General features: G+C 49.3%; 1 protein-coding gene across 1 annotated transcript in view; it reads right to left on the bottom strand.

Annotated features, from left to right (window-relative positions):
- The window catches only part of LOC121273653 (adenylate cyclase type 2-like), a 130,690-nt gene that overhangs the window by 87,568 nt on the left and 30,346 nt on the right, over positions 1–12,776 (bottom strand). The window contains exons 12-13 of the mRNA XM_041180794.1: positions 3,885–3,962; positions 2,006–2,075 (exon numbers count right to left, since the gene is read on the bottom strand). Coding sequence (XP_041036728.1) covers positions 2,006–2,075; positions 3,885–3,962 — 148 coding nt within the window. The remainder of the gene's footprint in view (positions 1–2,005; positions 2,076–3,884; positions 3,963–12,776) is intronic.

Here is a 12,776-nt window from a genome sequence, read left to right as displayed (position 1 = left end):
GACATTGATACCTGGGACGCGAGGATCGCTGTCAAGCCCTGCATTTCTTACCCCTCCCTAGTTGCTTCTTTCAAAGGCGAGACCTGGGGGAGAAGCCGTAGCAAGCGATCCTCTGGCTATAGGTGAGGAGAGGGGCAACCCCACCCCAGCCAGATGACATGGTGGGTGGGGGGAGTGGGGGGTGGGTTGGTGGTGGTGGTGGTGGCGGAAGAGGCGTTGGAGGAGGACGTTGGGGTCAACCAGTGTCAAAGGTTGCAGACGCGGGTTCGAGGGGGACGGGAGGAGGGGAGGGTTTAACCCCCCCGTCATGGTCAACGGGGGATTATCGACCATGACTTCGACAAGAGCCCTCTCGGCGCTGAGGCAGGGTTGGGAACCCAGTCAGAGGGATTCGGACCGGAGTCCTGGGGAAAGATGGGCAGGAGCACTGGAAAAGGGCAGACTTGCAGGAACATGCGAATTAGGAGCAGGAGTTGGCCCCTCGAGCCTGCTCCCCCTTTTAGTAAGATTGCGGCCGATCTGATAGTGACCTGAAATCTGCCCCCACCCCACCCCTGATAACCTTTCACGCCCCCCCCCTTGTCGCTTATCGAGAATCTATCTCGCTCAGTCTTAAAAATATCCCGAGTCTCCGCTCCCACTGCCTTTCGAGGAAGAGAGTTCCAAAGACTCACCGCCCTCTGAGAGAACAAGTTTCTCCTCATCTCCGTCCTAAATGGGCGACCCCCTTATTTTTAAACAGTGACCCCCCCCCCACCCCAAGTTCTAGATTCTCCCACAAGAGGAAACACCCTCTCCACATCCACCCTGTCAAGACCCCCTCAGAATATGAAAGGTTTCAATCGAGTCGCCTCTCACTCTTCTAAACTCCAGCAGATACAAGCCCGGCCTGTCCAACCTTCCCTCATACGACAGGCTGCCCATCCCTGGTATGAGTCTGGTCAACCTTCCCTGAACTGTTTCCAACGCATTTACATCCTTCCTTAAATAAGGAGACCAGTGCTGCACACAGTGCTCCAGATGTGGTCTCACCGGTGCCCTGTGCAACTGAAGCTTAACCTCCCGACTTTTGTAGTCAATTCCCCCTCGCAATAAATGATAACTTTCTATTCGCTTTCCTAATCACCTGCTGTACCTGCGTACGAACCTTTTGTGACTCATACACTAGGACACCCAGATCCCTCTGCGTCTCCGAGCTCTGCAGTCTCTCACCATTTAGATAATAAGCTTCTCTTTTATTATTCCCGCCGAAATGGACGATTTCACATTTTCCCACGTTATACTCCATTTGCCAGACCTTCGCCCACTCGCTTCTCCTATCTATACCTGTTTGGAGCCTCCTTATGCCCTCTTCACAACTTACTTTCCTGCCTATCTTTGTGTCATCAGCAAATTTGGCAATCATCCTATCCATCCCTTCATCCAAGTCATTTACATAAATTGTCAACAGTTGAGGCCCCAGCACTGACCCCTGGGGCACACCACTCGCTAACTCGCTACATCTTGCCAACCAGAAAAATACCCGTTTATGCCTACTCTCGGTTCCCTGTTAGCCAGCCAATCTTCTATCCATGACACTATGTTACCCCCGACACCATGAGCTTTTATTATCCGCGATAACCTTTCCCTGGTGGCAATGGGAGAGAGAGTGAGGCACTGGGGGCAGGCGGGAAGGGGCAAGACTGGTAAGCCCGCCCCAGTCAAAGAGCCAGCATAGGCACGATGACCCCAAGGGCTTCCGTCTGCCCTGCCCCCAACCCCCATTCTGCGAGGAGCTGGGTCCGGCCATACCTCAGCGGGTGAGTGCGCAGCCGAGGTGCCCTAAGGGGGGGGGAGGGGGTTGGGGAGGGCCCAATACTCGGCCAACCCCCTTCAAGGCGTGGTACCGGAGGCCGGCTGATGCCCTCCGACCCCTGACCCCGGGGGGGGGGGAAAGCGAGGGGGGTCGGAAAAGGAGCCCACAGTAAAAGCACAGCGCAATGTGGCAAAGCGATGGGCCGCTCACCTTCTTCTCCATGGACTTGGTGTTGAAGTACAGGGTGACCCGGTTAAAGTGCTCGGATTTCACCCACTGCCTGGAGGGGAAGCAGACACAGAGATCAGTCATTACCTTCTCCGCCTCATACAGCAAGACATCTCTCTCTCTCTCTCTGTCAGGGACCCCTTTTAAAGAGGGAGTCTCTCTCTGTCAGGGACCCCCTTTTAAAGAGGGAGTCTCTCTCCGTCAGGGACCCCCTTTTAAAGAGGGAGTCTCTCTCTGTCAGGGAGATCCTGTTTAAAGAGGGAGTCTCTCTCTGTCAGGGAGATCCTGTTTAAAGAGGGAGTCTCCCTCCGTCCCCCACCAATCCCCCTGCCCCCAACACCAACTCCCCACCTCAGCCCCCCCCACCCCCCACACCACCTCCACCCCCGCACACTCCACCTCCCTCAACACCCCCACACCCCCCCAGCCCCGACACTGCGCACCCCCCCCCCCACCCCCACCCCCACCCCCACCAAGACCTCTGAAGCCCCACCTGGCCGGATAGCTTCTCCGTCGGACCTGACTTGGGAGCCGGTCTGAACAAGGGGGCGGCGTAGCCCCTCTCAGCCAGCAGGTGGCAGTAACGGTCCATAGCCAACAAAAGCCACCAGGTGGGTATCCCAGGGTGTATGTGTGTGTGTGGGGGGGGCGGTGGGGGGGGTGGTGGTGTGTAGGGGAGGGGGGTGGGGGGTGGGGGATTTTCGGGGCCACGAGCTTTCATGACCACGGCCCTGGGCCGGAGGTACCGAGCGCGGTTGTTGGACTTTTCAAATGTGGTGCCCGGCGAGGTGGGTGGCAGGGGCTTGGGAAGCGGAACCCGCCTATCCGTCCGTCCGCCAACGGAAATGGCCTGTTTCCCGGGAGCGGGCAAGACACGCGGGCGGGTTTGGGATGGCCGAGGGGTGAAAAGCCACTACGGTGGCCGACGGGTACACAACTCTCTCTCTCTCTCTCTCTCTCTCCCTCCCTCCCTCCCTCCGGTCATCCTTTATCCCTCCGGCTGCCTCTCTCATTCCCTTCCTCTCCCCCTATCAGCCCTGCCTCAGTCACGCCTCTATCCCCCAAACCCCCCCCCCCACAACACGGACCATCTCTGTCCTTCCCCCCTCTCTCAAACCTTTCCCTGCACCGTCTCTCCATCTGCCTCCTCGCTCTCTGTCCCTTCTGTCTTCCCTCCGCTGTCTTGGACAGAGAGCAGCAAGAGAGTGGCATTGAGAGAGAGAGAGAGAGAGACACAGAGAATTACCGCAAGAGTGAGAGATACACAGACAGACAGAGAGAGGGAGAGGCAGCAAGAGAGTGGTAGAGAGAGAGAGACAGAGACAACAAGACAGACAGAGACACAGAGTTACTGTGTGAAAGAGGGAGAGAGACACACAGAGACGGAGAGAGAGAGAGAGATACACAGAGAGAGAGAGAAAGAGAGAGGTTGCAAGAGACTGATAGAGAGAGAGACAGAGATAACGAGACAGACAGAGACACAGAGTTACCGTGTGAAAGAGGGAGAGAGACACAGAGACAGAGCAAGAGAGAGATACACAGAGAAAGAGAGAGAAAAAGAGAGGCAGTGAGAGAGTGGCAGAGAAAGAGAGAGAGAGAGAGAGGCAGAAGGAGAGAGAGAAAGACACAAGACAGAGAGAGCTACACGGAGATAGAGAGAGAGAGAAAGAGAGAAGCAGCAAGAGAGTGGTAGGGAGAGAGACAGAGACAACTCTCCAGAGACACAGAGAGAGTTACAGTGAGAAAGGGCGAGAGAGAGAGGCAGTGAGAGAGTGGCAGAGAGAGACAGAGAGATAGAGTTGAAGGGTCAGCCGCCCTCTGACCATGTTGAGCTGCACTTCTGCTTGACCTGCCCAGTTACCTATGGGAATTCAGCCCATCGATCACTTCGCTTATCTTCTCATGCATTTCCTCCTCCAGACCCCTCTGAGACCGATACCTGTCAAGGTAAATAGACTGCTTTCAGCACGAGACAAGACCAGGAAAAGAACACCAACACCCAACAACATTGACACCAACACCCGACACCATCGACACCAACACCTGACACCATTGACAACAACACCTGACACCATTGACAACAACACCCAACACCATCGACAACAACACCCGACACCATCGACAACAACAACCGACATCAACGACAACAACACCCAACACCATCGACTCCAACACCCGACACCATCGATAACAACACCCAACACCATCGACACCAACACCCGACACCATCAACAACAACACCCGACACCATCGACAACAACACCCGACACCATCGACAACAACACCCGACACCATCGACAACAACACCCGACACCATCGACGACAACATCAACAACAACACCCGACACCATCAACAACAACACCCGACACCATCAACAACAACACCCGACACCATCAACAACAACACCCGACACCATCGACAACAACACCCGACACCATCGACAACAACATCCGACACCATCGACAACAGCACCCGACACCATCGACAACAGCACCCGACACCAGCGACACCAACACCCGACACCATCGACAACAACACCCGACACCATCGACAACAACACCCGACACCATCGACAACAAAACCCGACACCATTGACAATACCCGACACCATCGACAACAACACCCGACACCATTGACAACAACACCCGACACCATCGACAACACCCGACACCATCGACAACACCCGACACCATCGACAACACCCGACACCATCGACAACACCCGACACCATCGACAACAACAGCCGACACCATCGACAACAACACCCAACACCATCGACAACAAAACCTGACACCATCGACAACACCTGACACCATCGACAACAACATCCGACACCAACGACAACAACAATTGACACTATCAACAACAACTCCCGACACCATCGACAACAACAACCTACACCATTGAAAACAGCCACTGACACCATAGACAACAGCAACTGACACCATTGACAGCAACAACTGACACCATCGACAACAACAACTGACACCATCGACAACAACAACTGACACCATCGACAACAACAACTGACACCATCGACAACAACAACTGACACCACCGACAACAACAACTGACACCACCGACAACAACAACTGACACCATCAACACCAACAACCGACAGCATTGACAACAACACCTGACACCATTGACAAAAACACCTGACACCATTGACAACAACACCTGACACCATCGACAACAACACCTGACAGCATTGACAACAACACCCGACACCATCAACAACAACAATTGACACTATCAACAACAACCGACACCATCAACACCAGCAACCAACACCTTCAACACCAACAACCGACAGCATTGACAACAACACCTGACACCATTGACAACAACTGTCACCATCAACACCAACAACTGACACCATCAACAACAACAACTGACATCATCGACAGCAAGAGCTGACACCATCGACAACAGCAGCTGACACCATTGACAACAACTGACACCATTGAAAACAACAACTGTCACCATCAACACCAACAACTGACACCATCGACAACAAGAACTGACACCATCGACAACCAGAACTGACACCATCGACAACAACTGACACCAACGACAACAACCCACATCATCAACAACAACAACCGACACCATCGACAACAACAACTGACACCATCGACATCAACAACTGACACCATCGACACCAAATGACGTCATCGACAACAACAACAGACGCCATCGACAACAACTGACACCATTGATAACAGCGACTGACACCATCGACAACAACAACTGACGCCATTGACAACAATCGATGCCAACAACTGACAGCATTGACAACAACTGACAACATCGACAACAACAACTGACACCATCAACAACAACTGACACCATCGACAGCAACTACACCATCGACAAAAATGACCAACACCATTGACAACAACAACTGTCACCATTGACAACAACAACTGTCACCATCGACACCAACAACTGACACCATCTACAACAACTGAGGCCATCGACAACAACTGACAACATCAACAACAACGACTGACACCATCGACAACAACGACTGACACCATCGACAACAACTGAAACCATCGACAACAACTGACACCATCGACAACAACCGACACCATCAACAACAACTGACCCCATCGTCACCCACAACCGACACCATTGACAACAAGAACTGACACCATCGACAACAACAACTGACACCATTGACATCAACTGACACCAACAACTGACACCGTCGACACCAACAACCGACAGCATTGACATCAACACCAGATACCATTGACAACAACAACTGACACCATTGACAACAACATCTGACATCATCTACAACAACTGACACCATCTACAACTGACACCAACAACAACCGACACCATCAACAACAACACCCGACACCATCGACAACAATGCCCGACACCATCAACACCAATAACCGACACCATCAACACCAATAACCGACACCATCAACACCAACAACCGACACCATCAACACCAGCAACCAACAGCATTGACAACAACACCTGACACCAGTGACAACAACAACTGACATTATCCACACCAACAACCGACACCATCAACACCAACAACCGACACCATCAACACCAACAACCAACAGCATTGTCAACAACACAAGACACCATTGACAACAACTGACACCATCAACACCAACAACTGACACCATCAACAACAACTGTCACCATCAACAACAACTAACATTAACAACAACAACCGACACCATCAACAACAAACGACACCATTGATATCAGCGACGGACACCATCGACAACAACAACTGACACCATTGACAACAATCGATGCCAACAACTGACACCATCGACAACAACTGACACCATCGACAACAACAACCGACAGCATTGACAACAAAACCTGACACCATCAACACAAACAACTGACACAATCGACAACAACAACCGACACCATCAACACCAACAACCGACAGCATTGACAACATCAACTGACACCATTTACAACAACACCCGACACCATCGACACCAACAACTGACACCATTGACAACAACACCCGAAGCCATCGACAACAACACCCGACACCATCAACAACAACACCCGACACCATCGACAACAACAACTGACACCATCGACAACAACAACCGACACCATCGACAATAACAACCAAAACACCATCAACAACAACTGACACCATCGACAACATCTGACACCATCGACAACAATCGACATCATCAACGCCAACAACTGACACCACTGTCAACAACTGACACCATCGACAACAACAACCGACACCTTCAACATCAACTGACACCTTCGACTGACACCTTTGACAACAACAACTGACAGCTTCAATAACAACAGCTGCCACCTTCGACACCAACAACTGACACCATCGTGAACAACAACTGACACAATCAACAACAACCGACATCAAATTCCAACAACTGACACCATCGACAACAACTGAGACCATCGACAACACCCGCCACCATCGACAACAACTGACACCATCGACAACAACAACCGACACCATCGACACCAACGCCAGACACCATCAGCAACAACTGACACCAACGACAACAACTGACACCATCAACAACAAATGATACCAACGACAACAACTGACACCATCAACAACAACTGACACCAACGACAACAACTGACACCTTCGACAACAACAACTGACACCATCGACAACAACAACCGACGCCATCGACAACAACAACCGACGCCATCGACAACAACAACTGACACCATTGACAACAACTGACATCATCGACACCAACAACTGACAATATTGACAACAACAAACAACACCATTGACAGCAACCGACACCTTTGACAAAAATAACCAACAGTATCGACAACAACAACTGACACTATCGACAACAACCGACACCATCAACAACAACAACCGACACCATCAACAACAACTGACACTAATCGACAACAACTGACACCATCGACAACAACAACTGACAGCATCGACACCAACAACTGACAACAACAACCGTCGCCATCTACAACAACTGACACCAACCGACACCATCGACACCAACAACTGACACCATCAACAACAACTGACACCATTGACAACAACTGACACCATCAACAACAACTGACACCGTCAACAATAACTGACACCAGTGACAACAACTGACACCAGCGACAACAACTGACACCAGCGACAACAACTGACACCAGCAACAACTGACACCATCAAAAACAACTGACACCAATGACAACAACCAATACCTTCGACAACAACTGACACCAACAACTTACACCTGCGACACCAACAACTGACACCATCGACAACAACAACTGACACCATCAACAACTCACACCAACGACAACAACCGACACCATCAACAACAACAACTGACATCATCGACAACAAGAACTGACACCATCGACGACAACAACCAACACCATTGACAACAGCGACTGACACCATCGACAACAGCGACTGACTCCATCGACAACAACAACTGACACCATCGACAACAACAACTGACACCATTGACACCAACAACTGGCACCAGCGACAACAACAACCGACATAATTGACACCAACAACTGACACCATCAACACCAACAACCGACAGCATGGACAACAACACTATTGACAACAGCAACTGACACCATCGACACCAACAATTGACACCAACGACAACAACCGACACCATCGACAACAACCAACATCATTAACACCAACCACTGTCACCATCGACAACAACAAATTTCACCATCGACACCAACAACTGACACCATCTATAACAACACCCTACACCATTGACAGCAACAACTGACACTATCAACACCAACAAACGACACCATCAACACCAACAACCGACACCATCGACACCAACAACCGACAGCATTGACAACAACACCTGACAGCATTGACAACAATTGACACCATCAACACCAACAACTGACACCATCAACAACAACTGACACCATCAACAACAACAACTGACACCATCAACAACAACAACTGACACCAACGACAACAACCGACACCATCAACAACAACCGACACCATCAACAACAACCGACACCATTGACAACAACTGTCATCATTAACACCAACAACTGTCACCATCGACACCAACGAATTTCACCATCGACACCAACAACTGACAACATCTACAACAACCGACACCATCGACAACAACAAACAACACCATCAACAACAACTAACACCATCGACAACAACAACCGACACCATCAACAACAACTAACACCATCAACAACAACTGACACCATCAACAACAACTGACACCATCAACAACAACTGACACTGTCAACAATAACTGACACTGTCAACAATAACTGACACCGTCAACAATAACTGACACCAGCGACAACAACTGACACCAGCGACAACAACTGACACCAGCGACAACAACTGACACCAGCGACAACAACTGACACCAGCAACAACTGACACCAAAAACTGACACCAAAAACAACTGACACCAACGACAACAACCGATACCTTCGACAACAACAACTGACACCAACAACTTACACCTGCGACACCAACAACTGACACCATCGACAACAACAACTGACACCATCAACAACTCACACCAACGACAACAACCGACACCATCAACAACAACTGACATCATCGACAACAAGAACTGACACCATCGACGACAACAACCAACACCATTGACAACAGTGACTGACACCATTGACAACAGTGACTGACTCCATTGACAACAACAACTGACACCATCGACAACAACAACTGACACCACTGACAACAACAACTGACGCCATTGACACCAACAACTGGCACCAGCGACAACAACAACCGACATAATTGACACCAACAACTGACACCATCAACACCAACAACCGACAGCATGGACAACAACACTATTGACAACAGCAACTGACACCATCGACACCAACAATTGACACCAATGACAACAACCGACACCATCGACAACAACCAACATCATTAACACCAACCACTGTCACCATCGACAACAACAAATTTCACCATCGACACCAACAACTGACACCATCTATAACAACACCCTACACCATTGACAGCAACAACTGACACTATCAACACCAACAAACGACACCATCAACACCAACAACCGACACCATCAACACCAACAACCGACAGCATTGACAACAACACCTGACAGCATTGACAACAACTGACACCATCAGCACCAACAACTGACACCATCAACAACAACAACTGACACCATCAACAACAACAACTGACACCATCAACAACAGCAACTGACACCAACGACAACAACCGACACCATTAACAACAACCGACACCATTGACAACAACTGTCATCATTAACACCAACAACTGTCACCATCGACACCAACGAATTTCACCATCGACACCAACAACTGACAACATCTACAACAACAACCGACACCATCGACAACAACAAACGACACCATCAACAACAACTAACACCATCGACAACAACAACCGACACCATCAACAACAACTGACACCATTGACAGCAACAACTGACACCATCGACAACAACAAACAACACCATCAACAACAACTAACACCATCGACAACAACAACCGACACCATCAACAGCAACTGACACCATAGACACAACAACTGACACCATCGACAACAGCAACTGACACCATTGACAGCAACAACTGACCCCATCGATAACAACAACTGACGCCATAGACACAACAACTGACGCCATCGACAACAGCAACTGACACCATTGACAGCAACAACTGGCACCATCAATAACTGGCGACTTCGACGACAACAACTGATGCCATTGACAACAACAACTGACACCATCGACAACAACAACTGACACCATCAACAACAACAACTGACATCATCGACAACAAGAACTGACACCATCGACAACAACAACCAACACCATTGACAACAACTGACACCATCAACAACAACAACTGACACCATCAACAACAACTGACACCAAAGACAACAACCGACACCATCAACAACAACCGACACCATTGACAACAACTGACATCATTAACACCAACAACTGTCACTATCGACACCACCAAATTTCACCATCGACACCAACAACTGACAACATCTACTACAACAACAACCGACACCATCGACAACAACAGACACCATTGACAGCAACAACTGACACCATTGACAGCAACAATTGACACCATCGGCAAAAACAACCAACACCATCAACAACAACACCCGACACCATCAACAACAACTGACACCATCGACAACAACAACTGACACCATCGACACCAACACCAGATATCATCAACAACAACTGACACCATCGACAACAGCAACTGACACCATTGACAGCAACAACTGACCCCATCGACAACAACAACTGACGCCATAGACACAACAACTGACACCATCGACAACAGCAACTGACACCATTGACAGCAACAACTGACACCATCAACAACAACTGACGCCTTCGGCAACAACAACTGACGCCATTGACAACAACAACTGACACCATCAACAACTGATGCCTTCGACAACAACAACTGACGCCGTTGACAACAACAACTGACACCATCTACAACAACAATTGATGCCATCGACAACAACTGACAAGATCGACAACAATCGACGCCAACAACTGACACCATTGACACCAACAACTGACACCATCGACAACACCTGACATCGACAACAACAACTGACACCATCGACAATAACAACCGACATAACTGACACCAAAAACTGACACCATCGACCACTACGACTGACACCATCGACAACAACAGCTGACACCATCGACAACAAGAAACAACACCATTGACAGCAACCGACACCATCGACACCAACAACTGACACCATCAACAACAATTGACACCATTGACAACAACTGACACCATCAACAACTGACAACAACGACAACAACTGACACTGTCAACAATAACTGACACCAGCAACAACAACTGACACCAGCGACAACAACTGACACCAGCGACAACAACTGACACCAGCGACAACAACTGACACCAGCGACAACAGACACCATCAACAACAACTGACACCGACAACAACTGATACCTTCGACAACAACAACTGACACCAACAACTGACACCTTCACATCAACAACTGACACCATCGACAACAACTGACACCATTGACAACAACAACTGACAGCATCAACAACAACTGACACCAACGACAACAACTGACACCAACGACAACAACCGACACCATCAACAACAACAACTGACACCATTGACAACAACTGACATCATTAACACTAACAACTGTCACCATCGACACCAACGAATTTCACCATCGACACTAACAACTGACAACATTGACAACAACCGACACCATCGACAACAACAACCAACACCATCAACAACAACCGACACCATCGACAACAACAACCGACACCATCAACAACAACCGACACCATCGACAAAACAACTGACACCATCAACAACTGACACCATTGACAGCAACAACTGACACCATTGACAGCAACAACTGACACCATCGGCCACAACAACCGACACCATCAACAACAACTGACACCATCAACAACAACAACCGACACCATCGACATCAACACCAGACATCATCAACAACAACTGACACCATCGACAACTGCAACTGACACCATTGACAGCAACAATTGACACCATCGACAACAACAACTGACGCCATCGACAACAACAACTGATGCCATCGACAACAACAACTGATGCCATCGACAACAACTGACACCATCGACAACAATTGACGCCATCGACAATAACAATTGACGCCA

Source organism: Carcharodon carcharias (genome assembly GCF_017639515.1).
Source record: "Carcharodon carcharias isolate sCarCar2 chromosome 27 unlocalized genomic scaffold, sCarCar2.pri SUPER_27_unloc_1, whole genome shotgun sequence".
In the NCBI taxonomy this organism is placed as follows: Eukaryota; Metazoa; Chordata; class Chondrichthyes; order Lamniformes; family Lamnidae; genus Carcharodon; species Carcharodon carcharias.
This window is presented reverse-complemented; position numbering and strand designations above follow the sequence as displayed.